This window comes from Neoarius graeffei, chromosome 4, assembly GCF_027579695.1.
Source record: "Neoarius graeffei isolate fNeoGra1 chromosome 4, fNeoGra1.pri, whole genome shotgun sequence".
NCBI classification, from domain to species: Eukaryota; Metazoa; Chordata; class Actinopteri; order Siluriformes; family Ariidae; genus Neoarius; species Neoarius graeffei.
Window position 1 is genome coordinate 102,106,099 of NC_083572.1, and position 20,677 is coordinate 102,126,775.

Here is a 20,677-nt window from a genome sequence, read left to right on the forward strand (position 1 = left end):
AGACATGAATAGCTAAAATGCAGAAATATAATACTGTAGAGCTTGTTTATATTAAAAGGTTCATTGATTTTTTTTTTTTTTTTTGATATCATCAAATGTGAATTGATTAAAAACAAGTCTCTTGTACCATATTAATCATTTTCACCTGGGAGTCCACCAAGAAGGGGAATTTATTTCCAAATAAATTGCAAATTTTTGCTGATAAACTTTAATGGTTTTGGGGTTAAAAAAAAAAAATAGCCAAAAATCATTAGCCCCATGGGCCCTGCCCCGGTTTTTTCAGACTTTTAAAATATTTTTCATTCTCATCCCTGATTTATGGGTCTATTGTTCCAAAACCTAAAAGGTTGCACTGAACATGCTGAAAAAGTCAAACAAGGTGGGATATGATATTTAAGAACACTTGTCATGATACAAAAGTTTCAGTTGATGGCATGTTGAATTGGGATATCAACTTTGAGAAAAATACATATATTTCATTGCTAAAATTAATGGGTTTTGGGTGTTTAAATCGCCAAAATCCATCAGCTTCGCCCCCTGGTCCCTCACCGAGACGTTGCCCCTGGACCTCACTGGTGGCCTGCCCCCCCCCCCCGCTACTTTTCAGATTTTTTTTCTCAACATGCACTCTCATCCCTGATTCAGTTGTTCGTTATTCATTTGTTTGTTCATTCATTCATTCTCAGTTGAATCTTGCGTTTTATGTGTTGGTGTGTCTAAGGTTTGCACTGCAGTAAACCTTTTAAAATGAAAACCTGCTTGTGCCCCTATTTTTTTCCCTGTGCTCCTAAAATTTTTAACTTAGGAGCACGTGTGCTCCTGAAAAAAAAGTTAGTGTAGAGCCCTGCATGCATCGCCTCTATCCCTTCACCTGATCTCGCAGTCGACTTCTGACTCGGCGTGTGACCTCAAAGAATCCTTGACACACTATACTGAAGGCAACATCAGGCGCAGGGCCTTTTCTCACAAAGTCCTAGTTATAGTACAGACTTCCAAATAGCGTTCAGGAATCAGACACCGTCTCAGCATTTAAGTTGAGGCTGAAAACATATGTTTAGTCAAGCCCAGGGTTTCCCATACATAGACCATTGTGTGGCGCAGCACCACACAATAGAGTCCTATCGCCACACAGTCAGACTCGCGATTTTGAAAAAAAAATTCCGTTGCGTATCATTCCGTTCATTCATAGTGCTCTTTCTTCTCATTCATGCGCGCTAGGGTGCCAATCATAACAATGGGGAAAATTCATTTTTGCATTTTTTTTAAAGTCTCACCCTCTAATTATTTTCCTTTAATAGCAAGAAAATGAAATATAAATTTAGAATAAGATGCAACAATATTTAGAGGTGGCACAAAGCCTCTGAAAATCCTACTGTTGTATAATTTTCGGACATTTATGTTCGTTTTTAATAAAGCTATTAAAAGATGTAGATTTAGAAAATATCAAGACCTTGAGCATCTCAAGCTTCATTACAAAGCACACCCACACTTTGTTCACAAGCCTTCACATTCCAACAGGCTTCTTAGGAAAAGCCCCGGAGGAATGGCCAGAAGATGAAGATTACCAGGAAGGAAAGAGACTAATGCCGCTTTTCCACTACAAACGCGGCTGAGTCGGGCTGAGCCGTGCCGTGCTGAGTCGAGCTGAGCGGGGCTGTTGGAGTTGCATTTCGACTACAACCGCGCTGAACCGTGCTGTCTGGAAGTGGGTGGACACATTGGGTGGAGTTAGCGAAAGTGGGTGGATGTCACGTGATGTCGTTAAGCAGCGCAAACAGTGACATCAGTGACCTTTTAAGCGGTAGTCTCACGACCCGAATAGTAAACAATAAACATGGAGGACATGGAGTCGTTAGTGTTTCTGGTCTTGGTTCTGTGGCTTGTAGTCACCGACAACGCCAACAGATACTGGCAAGAGCGTATAGATGAGGCGAGGCGCATAAGGCTTCAGAAATTCTCGTAATGCTTCTTCTTCCGGGTTTACGGTGTTTACAGATCCCAGCGTGCTCGCGGGGCATGTGTGGGCATGTGAGGACACTCCTCCTCACCAATCAGTGCACAGGGGAGTGTCTGCTCACGCCCCCAGCCTCACTTGGCTCAGTTTGGCTCGCTTCAGCCCCACTCCAAAACGGTGCGAGTTTTAGGGGCTAAGCAGGGCTGAAGCGAGCTGAGTCGTGCTGTTCTTTGGTAGTCGAAACGCGAGCCGTGTCGGGCTGAAGCGAGCTAAAGTGAGCTGAAAAAGGGTAGTGGAAAAGGGCCATTATTGGTGGACTGAAAGTTGTCAACGATTCAGCTGAAAGAGGTGTAGCTCTTGTTCAGCAGTTCAATGATGGCATCACCATTCATGAGGATCAAAAACAGTATCTTTTACAAATTGTTGAGTACCATCGAAAACAACATCCAACAGTGAAGAAGAGTACTCTTTAAAAAAAAGATGTTTGGTCCTTTTATTGCTTCTATGTATTTAAGTGTTCAATACTGTTTTAATAAAGTTTTCATCTCTGCAAATTAGTAGCTTCATATGATTTCCTTACATGCTATCCAAGTTTTTGTTTGAAACAAGTCATTAGCCAAAATCACACAATAATTCCAAATTTCAGGGATTTGTGCCACCTCTAAACATCAATAAATTTAGCTAATATTTCACAGCATGATATATTTAGCCCAAAGGAAAAAAAACTGGGGGGTGAGACTTGAGAAATAGATAACTTCATTTTTTATTGGCACCCCAACGCGCGCACACCCACACACACAGAGAGAGTGAGACGGAGAAGCGTGTACACAGGCCTGCCATTGCGCATATACCCGGACTGCAAGTAGGCCTGTTAGGCTAATTAAAAATAACGCAGCCTTCCCGATTCGCCTTCCGACCCCTTATTTTAAAAGGTAGCCTATGTCATGCTCGTGATGAGCTTTATCTTGGCCTTCTTGGCTTACATGAAATGGACTGTGGCAGCGGGGGCGTGGCCAAGCATCGGTCTGTGACTGGAGGGCGGAGTCAGGGAAGGTAAGTGGCAGAATCCCTACACCTGACGTTAATGTGTTTGTGTGTCTTCCCCAGTGACCGCGCCCTATTTAGGGAGAGAGAGCGAGAGCAGAGTAAATATAGAAGCTGAAAAGCTAAATAAAAAGAGTATTGTGAACTCAGTTCTGGCCTGCCGTCCTTCTGTGCTCCACCCACCTACACGAACTGTTACAGTGGTGCTGAAACCTGGGATGAGCACAGAAGAGAACAGCCCCATGGAGTCCTCCCCCTTCGCAGACCTGATCCACGCCCTCACCATGGCCCAACAGAGTCAGCACCAGGCGCTGCTTGCCCTCCGAAAGGAGCAAGAACAACGGTTCAAGGCCCTGGTGCTGGCGCAACAGGAAGATCATCGGGCGTTCTGGCACCTCCTCGCGTTGGCAGGGTCCACCATCTCCACCGCCGCGGACCCTTCCCCTCACCCTCATGAAGATGGGCCCGCAGGACGACCCCGAGGCCTTCCTCACGCTCTTTGAGCACGTAGCAGAGACCTCGGGGTGGCCGGTGGAACAGCGCACGGCGCGCCTCCTCCCCCTGCTAACGGGAGAGGCGCAGCTGGCCACGCTAGAGCTCAACCGCCGACCGCCGGCTGGCATATGCGGACCTTCGCTGGGCCGTCCTCCAGCAGGTGGGGCGCACCCCCAAGCAACAACGTCAGTGCTTCCGTGCTTTGCGCTTGGAGGAAGTTGGCCGGCCATTCGCGTTTGGCCAGCAACTCCGGGACGCCTGCTGGCAGTGGTTGAGGGCCGACAACCGCGACGCCAAGGGACTCCTCGATCAGGTGGTACTGGAGTAGTTCATCGCATGTTAACCAGCAGGAACCACAGAGTTGGTCCAGTGCCACCGCCCAGTGTCGCTGGATCAGGCAATCGAGCTGGCGGTGGACCATTTGGCAGCTGTCCCGATGGCAGGACAGCAGACGACCTCCCCCCCTCTCTCTCCCCCCCCCCCCCCCCCCCGCCCCATTCCCCCACCGCGGAGACGGGGGCCGGCACCACCCCAGCCGGCCGCTGCACCCACGGTGCCCTCCCGTTTCTCTCTTCTGTGTCTCTCTTCCCCCCCCTCCAGGTGAGTGAGCCCCAGAGCACCAGTGCAGAGAGGAAGCCCGGGCCGGTTTGCTGGCGCTGCGGGGAGCTGGGCCACCTCCAACAGCAGTGCTCGGTAATGGAGGTGGGCACGGTGGTTTGGATCCCCGACGTGCCAGGAGCCGCCCTCGATTGGGCCGGAGCGTATCGCATACCGGTGAGTATCCAAGGGGATACATATCAGGCGTTGGTGGATTCTGGCTGTAATCAGACCTCAATCTACCAAAGCCTGGTGCAAGACGAGGCATTGGGGGGAGCACAATTGGTTGAAGGTGTTTTGTGTGTGTGTGTGTGTGTGTGTGTGTGTGCGCGCGCGCGGGGATGTTCACAACTACCCTTTAGTGTCAGTCCACATTCTTTTTCGAGGGGAAAAATTTTATAGTGAAGGCGGCAGTTAATCCTCGCCTTACCCACTCTATAATTTTGGGGACTGATTGGCTGGGATTTCGGGATTTAATGACACACTTAGTGAAGAGTGGGTCCTGCCATAGTTTAACAGGGGGAGGTCCCGGTGTCGCTTTGGTGGGAGCAGCTGTCACAGAGCCGTCGACGTCATCTCTGCGTCAGAGTGAGGAGCCGCCGGCCCCTCCTCTCGCTGTTGGGGAATCCCTTGCGGATTTTCCATTAGAGCAGTCGCGAGACGAGACTCTGCAGCATGCGTTTGACCAAGTGAGAGTAATCGATGGTCAAACGCTCCAGCCAAACACCACCCCGTCCTTCCCCTACTTCGCAATTATGAAGGATAGATTATACCGAGTGACCCAGGACACTCGGACTAAAGAGCGAGTCATGCAGCTTTTAATTCCGAAGAGCCGCCGGGGATTGGTATTCCAGGCGGCTCACTTTAATCCCATGGCTGGACACTTAGGGCAGGATAAAACACTAGCCCGAATAATGGCCCGGTTCTATTGGCCAGGGATTCGCGGCGACGTCCATAGGTGGTGTACGACGTGCCGTGAATGCCAGTTAGTAAATCCAGCGGCCATTCCAAAAGCACCTTTGCGCCCTCTACCGTTAATCGAGACCCCGTTCGAAAGAATTGGGATGGATCTCGTCGGGCCATTAGATCGGTCAACACGAGGGTACCGCTTTATATTAGTTCTGGTGGATTATGCAACGCGATACCCGGAAGCAGTGCCTCTTCGCAATATCTCAGCACGCAGTATTGCGGAGGCACTCTTCCGCGTCATCTCCCAAGTTGGAATCCCGAAAGAGATTCTGACTGACCAAGGCACCTCGTTTATGTCACGTACACTGAACGAACTGTATGGGTTGTTGGGTATTAAGCCGATCCGCACCAGCACGTATCACCCACAAACGGATGGTTTAGTTGAACGGTTCAATCGCACCCTCAAGAATATAATTAAAAAATTCATAAGTGAGGACGCATGTAATTGGGATAAATGGCTCGAACCCTTGCTATTTGCAGTGCGAGAGGTCCCCCAAGCCTCCACGGGGTTCTCCCCGTTTGAATTGTTATACGGGCGTAAGCTGCGTGGCATTCTAGATGTGCTGCGGGTAAATTGGGAGGAGGGACCTTCACCAAGTAAAAATGAAATCCAATACGTTGTTGACCTGCACGCAAAACTCCACACGCTCACGCACCTAACTCAGGAGAATTTGTGGCAGGCCCAAGAACCTTTTTTTTTTTTTTTTTTTTTTTTTTTTAGTTGGTGCAATGGACATGGTGTGTTTTTGTTGTGTTTTATGTGTGTTTGTGTTGGGATGTTTGATATGATGGTGGCTGGTGTCTCGTTTTGTGTTGTGCTGTAAGACAAATTGCCTTTTTAAGGACATTAAAGTTTCTAAGTAAGTAAGAACGACAAACCCGCCTGTACGACAAGGGTACGCGCCTTAGGGAGTTCGCACCGGGAGATAAAGTACTCGTACTGTTGCCCACATCGAGCTCCAAATTGGTCGTCAAGTGGCAAGGACCCTTTGAGGTCACACGGCGAGTCGGGGACGTTGACTATGAGGTGAGGCGAACGGATAGGGGTGGGGCGCTACAGATTTACCACCTCAACCTGCTCAAACTCTGGAATGAGGAGGTCCCCGTGGCGTTGGTGTCGGTGGTTCCGGAGAAGGCGGAGCTGGGGCCGGAGGTTCAAAAGGGAACATTGGCATCATGTACCTCTCCGGTCCCCTGTGGAGACCACCTCTCCCTGACCCAGCTCACGGAGGTTGCCCAGTTGCAGACAGGGTTTTCGGACGTGTTCTCACCCCTGCCCAGCCGCACCAACCTCATAGAGCACCACATTGAGACGCCCCCGGGGGTGGTAGTGCGTAGCTGCCCTTACAGGTTACCCGAGCACAAAAAAAAAGTGGTTCAGGAAGAACTCGAGGCCATGCTCGAAATGGGCATCATTGAGGAGTCCCACAGTGACTAGAGCAGCCCGGTGGCCTTGGTACCCAAGGCCGACAGGTTGGTCCGGTTCTGTGTAGACTATAGAAAAGTCAACGCGGTGTCTAAATTCGACGCGTACCCAATGCCTCATATTGATGAGTTGCTCGATCGGCTAGGCACGGCTCATTTTTACTCAACACTGGATTTAACAAAGGGTTATTGGCAGATCCCCTTGACTCCATTATCCCGAGAAAAAACGGCCTTTTCCACACCGTTCGGCTTACACCAATTTGTCATACTTCCTTTTGGGCTGTTTGGGGCGCCCGCTACGTTTCAGCGGCTGATGGATAGGGTCCTCTGCCCCCACGCCACCTATGCGGCTGCCTATCTCGACGACATCATCGTCTATAGTAATGACTGGCCGAGGCACCTCGAACATCTGAGGGCCGTCCTTAGGTCGCTGAGGCGAGCGGGTCTCACAGCCAACCTGAAGAAGTGTGCGATTGGGCGGGTGGAAGTATGGTATCTGGGCTTCCACTTGGGCAACGGGCAGGCGCGTCCCCAAATTAACAAGACAGCAGCAATTGCGGCCTGCCCGAGGCCCAAGACCAAAAAGGGGGTGAGACAGTTCCTGGGGCTGGCTGGCTATTATCGTAGGTTTATACCTAATTATTTGGACGTCACCAGCCCGCTGACTGATCTGACTAAGAAGGGGGCACCAGATCCGGTCCAGTGGACGGAGCAATGCCAGCGGGCTTTTTCTAAGGTAAAGGCTGCACTGTGTGGGGGGCCACTTTTACACTCCCCTGACTTTTCTCTCCCCTTTGTTACAGACGGATGCGTCGGACAGAGGGCTGGGGGCTGTTTTGTCCCTGGAGGGGGAGGATCGCCCAGTACTGTATCAGTCGCAAGCTGTCGGTGCGTGAGGGGCGCTACAGCACGATTGAGAGAGAGTGCCTGGCAATCAAGTGGGCGGTCCTCGCCCTCCATTACTACCTGCTGGGGCGCCCTTTTACCTTCTGTTCAGACCATGCGCCCCTCCAGTGGCTCCACCGCGTGAAGGATGCCAACGCGCGGATCACCCATTGGTATCTGGCACTCCAACCGTTCAACTTCAAGGTGATCCACAGGCCGGGGGCGCAGATGGTCGTGGCGGACTTCCTCTCCCGTCAAAGGGGGGGGGGGGGGGGGGGGGGAGTCAGCTGCAGACCGGACAGCCGCCCGGCCTGAGTCGGGCGGTGGGGGTATGTGGCAGCGGGGGTGTGGTCAAGCTTCGGTCTGTGACCGAAGGGCGGAGTCAGGGAAGGTAAGTGGCAGAATCACCACACCTGACGTTAATTAATGTTTGTGTGTCTTCCCCAGTGACCGCGCCCTATTTAGGGAGAGAGAGCGAGAGCAGAGGGAGCTCTCTTCCCAACAAGACGACTGATGTGTGTGCGAGAGTAAATATAGAAGCTGAAAAGCTAAATGAAAAGAGTTTTGTGAACTCAGTTCTGGCCTGCCGTCCTTCTGTGCTCCACCCACCTACACGAACTGTTACACGGACATCCCTGAGTCAGGCTATAAACCAATTTTGATGCATACAGTAGCAGCTTGACGCGAGGAACCGGCCTTATTGCATTATCCCGTTTATCCCGCTTCAGCATTCATGCAAGTTATTAATAATGGCTTGACATTCACAATAAATAAGGATTTCCCACTAGCCTAAATAAAATGTTATACTTGCGGGGATGCCTAGTTGATGCTATCTGAAGCATAAAATCTGAATATTTTAAGAAACATCTTTATTAGCTTTATTGGCGAAGTAGAATTGCGAGCGGGATCTCTCAGCTATGAATAGGGTAAACACGTAGAAATTCAGTATTCCTTTGTATATATTTTTTTTGATGTAATGGAAATTTTTAGTGCTTTGATGAAGAAAATGCACTTTTTTATCCATAGATTAAAACAGACTTCAGTAATAGACTCCAAGGGGAACACCTGGCAGCCTACTTACGAATCTCCATAAATGGTCCTGAACCCAATGACTTCCCTTACGATAGGGCACTTGTTTTTTTTCAGGAAGCCATGCAGAATTAAATGTTCGGATAGGGCATGCAGGCTTTGCATCAATTAGGGTAATGCTTTTTCATTATTGTTAGTTGCCTTGGTGTTACCTTAAGTGGTTTCTTGCATCTAATTATGATATTTTATCATTATTTTGTTACATTATACTATTTATTTCATTTTAGTATTGGTTGAGGTAAGTGTTGAGTTCAATATTTAAAATAAAAAACCTCCAGCTTGTTTTTTGCAATTTATTCCTTGAATGTCAACTAAGGAATGACTGAAAGATTGCCACCAAAAAGGCAAAAAACTAAGGTAAATACTAAACTTTTAACTTCAATTTTGGTGAGTAATTTTCATAAATTTAAAAGACAGGTTTTCCACCGGGCAGCACGGTGGTGTAGTGGTTAGCGCTGTCGCCTCACAGCAAGAAGGTCCGGGTTCGAGCCCCGTGGCCGGCGAGGGCCTTTCTGTGCAGAGTTTGCATGTTCTCCCCGTGTCCGCGTGGGTTTCCTCCGGGTGCTCCGGTTTCCCCCACAGTCCAAAGACATACAGGTTAGGTAGCCTATCATTAATTTAAAAAAAATTGGGTAGGAGCATGCAGTGTTTGGCTGGATATTTTGACCATCAATTACTCTCAGTTGGTCAAACGTGTGCCTTCTGAGTTTCGTCTTGCAACTGCTCCAATGGGAAATCCCAAAGGAAAATATTGACTGAGAGCAGAAGGGTAGAGACCTCCCCACTCTCTGTGCCATCCGGATGCAGAGCTGACATAGATGGCCCTGGGACCACCTCCCCAGATAATGCTGCACCAGAATTCCCCCCCGAGTTATGCTACAGCAGGACCTATCCACAAATAAGTGCTTTATTAACATTTTAAACTGTGGCTAATTTGTTCCCAGCATTAATGGATGTGTGAGGTGAGGACTAACTGTTGTCTCCACATTATGCTTTTTGTCCCTGAACTGGATCGCCACGGGCACCAGTAGATACTTGTGAACATTCCCGTGTACACACCTTACCTTCACCAGTTGTGTGTTTCCCAGTGCCCCACCTTGAATCAGGTTTTGATGAACTGTGGTCTGATTACAGCCCAAGTTGACGAAGGCCTGATGTGTGAACCCCTTTAAATACTCACTGCCACACGGTACACTCCTGCTCAATCAGGGGAAGTGCTTGGCTTTACTGCTGTGCCTGCAGCCCCACCCAGGTTTTGTCCTGGTTTTGGTGAGCATTGATGGTTCCACTTGTGGGGAGAGAGAGGGAGTTAGTGGCAGCATTGGCACAGAGGTACAAAGGATGAGGGAAAGCTGGGAAGGACACAGGTATCGGGAGTGGACTTCATGGGAATTGGCCTCTCTTTCCATGGTGCCAGGATTAGGGGTGGGGGGCAAAGAGAGGGAGAAGGGGTTGGAGTGTCTGCACCTGGAAATGCCCGTAGATGGTGCTCCACCAACCAGACTGCCTCCTCTAGCAATACTGCTCGGTGGTACTGAACCCAGGCAGACATTCTTCTCAGGAGTTGAACGACAAACTGCTTCAGTGCCACTTGGTCGATTATGTCTTCGCCATTACACTCTCCAGGCAGCAGCTGCTGTTGTCAGGCATCTTGGAGCTGTTGGGGCAAAGGTGAATAGGTGGCTGAGCTCGCTGTATGCCAGCATGTGGAGGCACTCCTGCTGCAGAATAGCCCGCTTCAGGTCCAGATACTCCAGGATTGGGAGCTGTTTGAGCTGCGAGCTGGGCTTCCTTCACTGGGAGGTGGTTTGCCACAAGCATGCTTCATCGACATCCTCAAACAGCTAAATAAACACCTGGGTTGTCCTTCGGCCTCATCTTAAGTAGTAGCATGTGGGGTTTGACTGCAGTATCTGTAGGAGCAGTTGCTGAAGTACCCCCACTAGTTGGACCAGGCTCTGGGTCACTTGCAGGTCCTCGGCCTGGAGCAAAGACTGTAAGTACTGCTCCTGTTCTGTGCACAGTGTGACAAGGGCCTGATGATGAGCTTTGTAGTTGCTGATGAGGGTCTTGGAGGATCTCTAGGACTGGTGTGGATTCCATGATGGTGCTTTTTCTTCTTTCCTGGGTTTTGCCACCAGTGTAACACACTTGTAGGTTAGAGAATGAGGAACTGGGAGACAGGCTCGACAACTCAAGTTGTTTTATTTTTTTACTTTATCAGTTTTCAGTGACTTTACTTCCTACTTTTAACACATGCGCGCGCGCACGACGTTGGTTAGCGCTCTCTCCGATTACCAGCTTCTACCTCTGAAAGAACACCAAAAACATACAAGTAAATTGTGAGTAATCAAACAGGTGAAACTCATTATGATACCTGTTGGTTCTACCTTACTCCTCGCCATCCATAGCTGACGCTCGATCATGCCCCCGCTGCCCCAAGTATTTTCTGCCTTATTATGACAAAAGGGTGAAATGATGTGACTAAATGATTGAATCCTTATGAAATGTAAAAAGAAATAAATGCAGACTACATACCAAAATTAATGACTTATGGTTATAGATTTATTCTTGTGGGTTATTTTTTGCAGTGCTTAAAGTATTTTTTTTCTTTCTTTGTTCCAGGAATGAGAACAACACCTGACAGCCTCCTCATTTTTGTGTTCACTTTCCTACAAACAAATATCAAATTTAACTTGGTCACACAAGCACAGCAAGAGCTGCCACTATGATGAAATCAGAGGAGATTAAAAATGAGACTGTACCTGTGAGAATCTTCAGGGGCCAAGAGATTTCATCTGGAATTCACGACATTAACACCACGTGGAGAGAAGTGAAGCCGGAAATGTACCAGTGTTCTCAGTGGGAGGAGAGTTTTAGTGATATGGGAAATCCCGAAATGCACCATTGCGTTCATACAGGAGAGAAGCTGCATAACTGCACAGTGTGTGGAAAGAGTTTTACTGAGCGAGGAAATCTTGTGAGACACAAGCGCATTCACACAGGAGAGAAGCCGTATCACTGCTCACAGTGTGGAAAAAGATTTAGTGATGGAGGAACTCTCAAAAGACACCAGCGTGTTCACACAGGAGAGAAGCCGCATCACTGCTCAGAGTGCGGGTCAAGTTTTAGTAGAGCAGGAGCTCTCAAAAGACACCAGCGCATTCACACAGGAAAGAAACCATATCCCTGCTCACAGTGTGGAAAAAGCTTTAGTGATAGAGCAACTCTCAAAACGCACCAGCGCATTCACACAGGAGAGAAGCCATATCACTGCTCAGAGTGTGGGAAGAGTTTTACTGAGAGAGGAAATCTTGTGAAACACAAGCGCATTCACACAGGAGAGAAGCCATTTCACTGCTCAGAGTGTGGAAAAAGCTTTACTGATAGAGGAACTCTCAAAAAACACCAGCGCATTCACACAGGAGAAAAGCCGTATCACTGCTCACAGTGTGGGTCAAGTTTTCGTGGAGCAGGAACTTTAAGAAGACACCAGCGCATTCACACAGGAGAGAAGCCGTATCACTGCTCACAGTGTGGAAAAAGCTTTAGTGACGGAGGAACTCTCAAAACACACCAGCGCATTCACACGGGAGAGAAGCCGTATCACTGCTCACAGTGTGGGAAACGCTTTAGTGATGGAGGAACTCTCAAAATACACCAGCGCATTCACACGGGAGTGAAGCCGTATCACTGCTCATGGTGTGGAAAAAGCTTCGGTGATGGAGGAACTCTCAAAAAACACCAGCGCATTCACACGGGAGTGAGGCCATATCACTGCTCATGGTGTGGAAGAAGCTTTAGTGATGGAGGAACTCTCAAAAAACACCAACGCGTTCACACAGGAGAGAAGCCGTATCACTGCTCTCAGTGTGGAAGAAGCTTTAAGGTTAAAGGCACTCTCCGAGCACACCAGCGTATTCACACAGGAGAAAAGCCCTATTACTGCACAGAGTGTGGAATGATTTTTTCGCAAAAGGCTACTCTAAAAACACATCAGCGCATTCACACAGGAGAGAAACCGTATCACTGCTCACAGTGTGGACTGAGCTTTGCTTATTTAAATGTATTTAAGACACACAAGTGCATTACAGCGGAGCTATCGGTGTGTCACACATGAATTTTTCAAGAAATGTAATGAATATAATAATATTAGGGGTGTAACAATACACTCTAGTCACAATTCTCTTTGATTCATAACATTTAGTTTCATAATTTAAATTCAGATTGATTATTTTTTAATAAAATATGAAGGAAGAAAAATTGTGACTGCAAAGTCTTTCTTTTTTTTTTTTTTTTTAATAATTTCTGAATCAAACAATGCAAAACCAGTGTGCATTTGTTGATAAAACTGAAACTTGCTATGGACAATGTAGTACTGGCTCACCATATCTTGGGCATCATATTATAGGTGTCATTTAACCGGAAATAGAGTTCCAAAGTTGGCTAAAATGCCTGACTGTGACGCATGATTTATGAACTATGCCTTTCATACGCTGTTTCTAAATGTAGACGAAATAATAAACAACCTACTTTCATATGTGTAAATATTAGTCATATTATGAACATTGAAGAGTATATTGCTAGAACAAGCACACAGATTTTTAAGGGAATGGTCAGCCTTATTCAATGAGCTTAAGAACTAGGTATGGAAACATAGGCTAGATACAGTGTCTTGCAAAAGTATTCATTCCTCTTGGTGTTTGTCCTGTTTTGTTGCATTACAAGCTGGAATTAAAATAGAATTGGGGGGTTTGCACCTTTTAATTTACACAACATGCCTACCACTTTAAATGTGAAATTTGTTTTATTGTGACACAAACAATAATTAGGATGAAACCCCCCTCCCCCCCAGAAATCTGGAGTGTGCATAGGTATTCACCCCCTTTTCATTTGAAGTTCCTAAATAAGGGCTTGTACAACCAGTTCATTTCATAGGTCACATAATTAGTTGATTTAAGATCCACCTGTGTGCAATCAAAGTGTCACATGATGTCTGCCTAAATCAACCTGTTCTGGAAGGACCCTGACTGCAACACTACTGAGCAAGCAACATGAGAACCAAGGAGTATTCCAAACAGGTCAGAGACAAAGTTGTGAAGAAGTATACATCACGGTTGGGTTATAAAAAAAAAAATCCCAAACTTTGAATATCCCAGAGAGCACCATTAAATCCATTACAGCAAAATGGAAGGAATACGGCACCATTACAAACCTGACAAAAGAAGGCCCCACCCACCAAAATTTGCAGACCAGGCAAGGAGGGTGTTAATCAGAGATGCAACAAAAACACCAAAGATCCACAGCAGAGATGGGAGCATCTGTCCATAGGATGACTTTAAGCCGTACACTCCATAGAGTGGGGCTTTATGGAAGAGTGGCCAGAAATAAGCCATTGCTTAAGAAAACACATTTGGAGTTTGCCCAACAACATGTGGCAGACTCCCCGAGCACATGGAAGAAGATTCAAGGTCTTTTTTTTATTGAGTCTTTGGTCAAATGAGACTAAAATTGATCTTTTTGCCCATCATGGTAAATGCCATGTGTGGTGCAAACCCAACACCATGAGAACACCATTCCTACAGTGAAGCATGGTGGTGGCACCATCATGCTGTGGGGATGTTTTTCATCTGCAGGGACAGGAAAGCTGGTCAGGACTGAAGGAAAGCGGGATGGCACTAAATACAGAGCAATTCTGGAGGAAAACCTGTTTGAGTCAGTCAGAGGTTTGAGACTGGGATGTTCACATTCCAGCAGGACAATGACCCAAAACATACTGCTAAAGCTACACTGGAGTGGTTTAAAGGGAAACATTTAAATGTCTTAGAATGGCCTAATCAAAGCCCAGACCTCAATCTGATTGAGAATCTGTGGCAGAACTTGAAGATTGCTGTACACCAACGCAACCCATCTAACTTGAAGGAGTTGGAGCAGTTTTGCCTTGAGGAATGGGCAAAAATCCTAGTGGCTAGATGTGCTAAGCTAATAGAGACATACCCCAAGAGACCTGCAGCTGTAATTGCAGCAAAAGGTGGCTCTACAAAGTATTGACTTTGCGGGGGTGAATACCAATGCACACTTCAGATTTTTTTTTCCCATCTTAAAGGTGATACACAGAACCTTTTATTTTTAAATACATTTTTGAGTGGATAGTATCTCCATCCTTAATTCTTGTATGCTGCATAATTGGGAATAAAAAAAATGTATTTTTGAGAGTTAAAATCGACCGCGAAGTTGGCATTTGAGCTGCCCTGTTTAGCCAGCCTGCCCTGAGTGCGTGACGTCACTGTGGTAACTGGTTTTAAGGCCGAGGCCTTTGACAGCTATAGACCAAAGCCAGACTCAGCAGGCGAGAGTGGTTGCAGTGGCCTCTTCATTCGGATTTATTGGAGATTCTTCAGATTCCTCAGATAGATCTGGCTGTGATAGTCCAGAAATTGGAGTGTGTGTACATGCTACTGCTATACATGTAGAACCGTATCAGTTTGAACCATCGGAAAGTGAATCCGATAGTAACACGTTAGCCATGGAGGCCCCCACCTTACGAAATAAAGCCAGAGAACAAAGCCGTCTAGAGAATTGGATGGAATTGAACTGACAGTCTCATGTGACTCTCATTAAAACAGGATAGGTGTTATAACTTATGTACATGCATACATTTTTACTGATAAAACGTAAAAGGCGAATTAAATAATCAGATGAACTGAGATAATCATATTCTGAAGCAAATTAAATAATCTTATACCGGTAACTTAACACAATACAAGTTACATCACGGGTGTCCAAACTGATCCATAAAAGGCCGTGTAGCTGCAGGTTTTCATTCCAGCCATGCAGCAGCACACCTGATTTGGCTTATTCAATCAACTGACACACCCACCCTTTAATCAAGGGTGGGTGTGGCTGCAAGTATTTGACTGTGTGAAGACAGTTCAGTTGATTGAATGAGCCAAGTCAGGTGTGTTGCTGCATGGCTGGAATGAAAACCTGCAGCCACACGGCCCTTTATGGATCAGTTTGGACACCCCTGAGTTACATGTATTAATCTGAATGCAGGTAAACAACGAGTGGTGTTGTGATGTAACCAAATGAGAGTCACATCTTACCCATCTATGTTCTTGCTTCTTGAAGGCCGATCTTGTGGCCGATTGTCTTGAAACAATCTGATTTTCAATTCTTTGTTCATTTGCTTCTTCCACGTAAGGGCGAGATATTGCTGCTGAGGCAAGCATATCCAGCAAAGAAATTTGACAACTGGTCCACTCATTCTCCATTTTCTCCATACTGAGTACTCTGCCATTACTGCTCGGCTCACACTCCGGGAGAACTGGTGCAACTGAACTTACTTTCCTTTTCTTGTAGTTTTCTTTTCCTTTAATTGTTGGTACTGCACCCTCTTTCAGTATGGGCTTATAGCCAACGCACCTCAACAAATCAGAGCTTTTGTATGAGTCATCAGTAAAATGTGCAGAGAAGAGACCACTTCGTAGATGCCCAATTTGCCCATGAATTTCTCGCAGAACGCTTCCAAATCTTTGCAGTTTGAACATTCTTGGGCCATGAATGCAACGTAAATCCACCTTCTGTCGTGTTGCTGCACCGGCCAGCAACACATCTACATGGCATGGTGATAAATTAGCTCAAAATAGAATATTGAAGTTGCAGTCAGCTCTGTGTTTTAGTATAGCAAAAATGGCAATGAGACTGACAGCCTTACTGCGGTGATGTCACAGATGTCAAGGTCATTCACTCAGACCTCTACCTATATGAATCATTTTAATCGTAACGCTTAAAACTATTCTTATGCCATTCTTGAGGTCTCAAGGCATTTATAAACAAAGTGAGGCCATGGTTCTGCGTATCTCCTTTAATTATTGTCACAATCAAAAAACAATTTGCACCTTTAAAGTGGTAGGCATGTTGTGTAAATCAAATGGTACTTCTCTCCCCCCCCCCCCGCCCCATCCATTTTAATTCCAGTTTGTAATGTGACAAAATGGAACAACCACCAGCAGGGATGAATACTTTTACAGGACACCTTAGATTAATAATCCTCAGCATCACATTACTGTTCTGCACCTCCATATTCACAAATGAATTAGCCTCATAACTTACAATAGGTTATAAATGTAGTAGACAACTTGTGTTATCAAAGAGATATAGTATGTGAAAGTTTTTATTTATGTAATTAACATTGCCAGTAGAATATGTTGTATTACATCTATGTGTATGGCTGGTATTGTAATCTACAATTGTGTTGTAAAGAAAATGTGTAAATGAAAAGTTATTAAAAAAATTTTTGCCATTCATATTGCTCCTGATCTTGACTCAATCTTTTGAAAAATCCTGAATACTTGACGAGTAATTCATCATGAATTACACTCTGGTGCACAACAAGCCCCAGTTTCCTCATCTGTGCCTTTTGCTGTAATTTGTAAACAATTATTAGAATTAATGAGCCTCATTTAAAATTATAATTTTGGATTAAATGTTAACCACTTTGTCTGAAAAATGTTTCATACAACTGGTGGAAGTTTTTTTTTTTTTTGTATATTCCTGAAAAAGCTTGTTTAAATAATAAATGGCAAGTGTCTTCTGATCTCTTTGGGTAGCTGTGAATTAAAATTAAATGTCTTTTTGGGGTCTTCATACTTAATTTACAAGTGATTTATATAAGTATAAATAATTTTAATTACAAATAATATAGAAATAAATGAAAGTGTTTTTGGAAGTATATAGAAAGGAGTCATCAAATTCCTAATAGAAATAAGATAGAGACATGTACTGACCAATGGAAAATGATGGAGGAAATCTGGCAAGGGTTGATGTGAAACCCAGCAATTCACTGGCATTTCACATGACGTCACATCTGCCTCATTAGTTATTCAAAGCTTTAGCTGGTGGTCTACCAAAGCTCAGTTGACAAAGCGTTTGTATGGAGAAGGTGCATTGCTTGCATGAAAAATGCCTTACGCTTGCGTTGTTTTAGGTTGTTCGAATCGATCGAACCGTGAAACTGATCAGTGTCTTCAGGGTTCCCCGTGAACTAATAAAAAGGGTGAATGAACACCACAGGATTTCACAAAAAGGCATTGAGAGAGGTGTCTTTTAAACCTCTCACTGAAATCGAAGGGCACAAAATCGAAACATGCTCGAGTTTGCAGTGATCACTTCGGGAAAGGTTTGTATTTCCCTCTCAGCTGTGTCGTTAGTGTTTTCCAAGTAATTTTCTTGCTAGGTGTCATTATTTTATGGTACTTTTTTAAATCATGTAGTGCTAAAGTGCCCAGCTGTTTCTTTGTTTACTCCTCACAAAGTCCATATGCATGAAGGTCGCGACAAAATTCTTACCCAGCCATACAGTTACAGTGCGCTGTGATCACTTCTCCATCTTGTTTAACTAAGATCCAGGTCTTTTAAAGGAGTTTCTGATGATCTTTGTGAATGGTTTACCTGAGAGATAAGAGCCAACACAAGTGAGAATCAAGCCAACTGTTGTTTGTTTACACTTCAACTTGCAGTGCTTCGTTGTAAAGACGCAAACTAAAAGCTTAAAAATACATATTTACACGGGCAAAAACAATCCAGGATTAATTCAGCAGCGACTTGATACCGAGGTCCTTTACCCAGCCACATACAAAAAAGTTGCAAGCCTCCATGCTCTTCCACGCTTTCATCTGTTTTGCGGTGTAGAAGGATGTCTGCAACACCAGATAGTTCGAGATGTCAGGGAACTTGACTGAAGGGTAGTTTTCAAGATCGGATGACAAATCCTCCTTTCCCAAACTGTAGGGGTCGATTCCATTGCACATGGCAATCTTCTGAATATATCTAAAGTGAGCAGTGGCTTCTAGATTATGAGCATACTCTGATAAGCTATCGCTTGTTGTTTGCACTACAGCAGCCTTTAGACCACCAGCTATTTCACTTCTGGTAAAACCGCTAAGAAAAGTTACGTGACTGAAACCCAGCAATAAGATTATTGGCAATGTCATATTGTGTGTGAACTATGGTATTTTAGAACTGTATACTTTTAAAAATTCTGTCATTATAGAGGAGATCACTCTGCAGACTGACTTGGCTTTTGTTGTTTGAGCCAATAAAAATCTATTTTCTGCAACTCCTCGACTTTTTGACTCTTCTTGAGATGAGCAAGTTTCCACAGCAATACTAAGCTGACCAAATTATCTGAGCATTTATAGGTGCCAGGTGTGGGAAGGATTTAATGTGTAATGTTGTTTGTTGCTATGCCAGTGAGTTTTCTGAATAATAATGTGGATTATATATCCGTAAACATCTGTAAATGTTAGATTTGGCAATGTCTGTGTTGACTTTAGATCTGTGTGTATCTTTACTGGAGCGTGGTATGAATAAAAACAATGATCAATGTTTTTGTAGGTGTCACTTCTCAGAATTTTCAGCCATCACTTTCCTGCTGGGGTGGTATGGTGGTGTAGTGGTTAGCACTGTCGCCTCACAGCAAGAAGGTTCTGGGTTCAAACCCGACGAGGGCCTTTCTGTGTGGAGTTTGCATGTTCTCCATGTCTGCGTGGGTTTCCTCCCATAGTCCGAAGATATGCAGGTTATCTTTGGTGGCTCTAAATTGACCGTGAGTGTGAATGGTTGTTTGTGTCTCTATGTGTGTGTCAGCTCTGCGATGAGCTGGCGACTTGTCCAGGGTGTACCCTGCCTCTCGCCCATGGTCAGCTGGGATAGGCTCCAGCTTGCGACCCTGAATGGGATAAGCGGTTACAGATAAAACAAAACAAACTTTCCTGCTGATGATCATAAACGTGGCGGCTAAAGTCAGTATCTCACTGGGCTGCGACAGCCTGCGATTAGTTGGAGACACAGCAATTGCGATAAAATATGCGAATTAGCGACAATTTTCACTTGGATTCACACTGAATTGATACTCGCATATTTTATCGCAATTGTTGTGTCTCCAACTAGTCGCAGGCTGTCGCAGCCCAGTGAGATACTGGCTTTCCCTTCGCAGGCAGGGAAGTAGAGGAAGCCTCATGGAAACTGACTTGAGAAGGGTTCGTGACAGCTTTGTGACGCCAGCGACGCATTTGCGGCTATTTTGAGAGAAATTTTGTTGCACAAATTTTTTGAACATGTTCAAAATTACAGCGATGAAGGAGCGACACTTTGCAACTCATGTGAGGAAATTGAGAAGCCCCGCGAATGTTTCAAGACACTTTTGAAACACTCTCACAAATGACGTTCACAATTTGTTGCAAGCTTTCGCAGCCCAGTGAGATACTGGCTTAAAGTGCATATCACGGGTAAATTCAGGAGCAAGATCAATGTAATTCTCCTATTTTATATTAAACTTTGGTCAAATATCTGTCACATTTTGCATTTTGTGTAATTTTTTTACCTTGCGCAATACCAGAAAAATTGAAATCAAGCCATTTGAAGTGAATTTGTCCGCTTCGGAAAAAACTTGCCATTTGGATTTCCCAGCAAACACTGATTTTCGTGACGTCGCGTGCGCGATGCCTCCTTTTAAATCCTACGTCAGCGCTGGTTTGTTTATGAGAAAATGACCTGGTGGTTTTCTGCAAATTTCTTCAACGTTATTGCGTAATTGTTAAAATGGTTAACAGATGTATCGTAGGAGGGTGTAGCAACACCAATCATGATGGGATTAGTACTCATCGTTTCCCAACAGACCGGACAATGAGAGAGAAATGGGAGCGCTTGGGCTACACAGACTGTGCACTTAAACCGTGCAAAGCTCTTGCAGCCTGCTGGCACTTTCGCAGGTGACATCACGAATCTGTCTCCAGACTCCCTTGGGATTTTTCCAGACGCGTTTTGTTATTTAATTTTTTTTCTGCTGTAGACAGGTGGCCTTGTGCAAAATTACCCTTCTGGATGAGTGTGTAAAGGGACATACTTTCATATTAAAAAAAAACAAAATTAGTCCAGGATAGGCGGCACGGTGGTGTAGTGGTTAACGCTGTCGCCTCACGGCAAGAAGGTCCGGGTTCGAGCCCCGTGGCCGGCGAGGGCCTTTCTGTGTGGAGTTTGCATGTTCTCCCCGTGTCCGTGTGGGTTTCCTCCGGGTGCTCCGGTTTCCCCCACAGTCCAAAGACATGCAGGTTAGGTTAACTGGTGACTCTAAATTGACCGTAGGTGTGAATGTGAGTGTGAATGGTTGTCTGTGTCTATGTGTCAGCCCTGTGATGACCTGGCGACTTGTCCAGG

At 45.5% G+C, this 20,677-nt stretch overlaps 1 protein-coding gene across 1 annotated transcript in view; it reads left to right on the plus strand.

Moving 5' to 3' along the window:
* The window catches only part of LOC132885424 (gastrula zinc finger protein XlCGF26.1-like), a 52,214-nt gene that overhangs the window by 24,231 nt on the left and 7,306 nt on the right, over nucleotides 1-20,677 (plus strand). Inside the window, exon 3 of the mRNA XM_060920086.1 lies at nucleotides 11,084-12,524. Within this exon, the coding sequence (XP_060776069.1) occupies nucleotides 11,187-12,524 (1,338 nt within the window). The 5' untranslated portion in view covers nucleotides 11,084-11,186. The remainder of the gene's footprint in view (nucleotides 1-11,083; nucleotides 12,525-20,677) is intronic.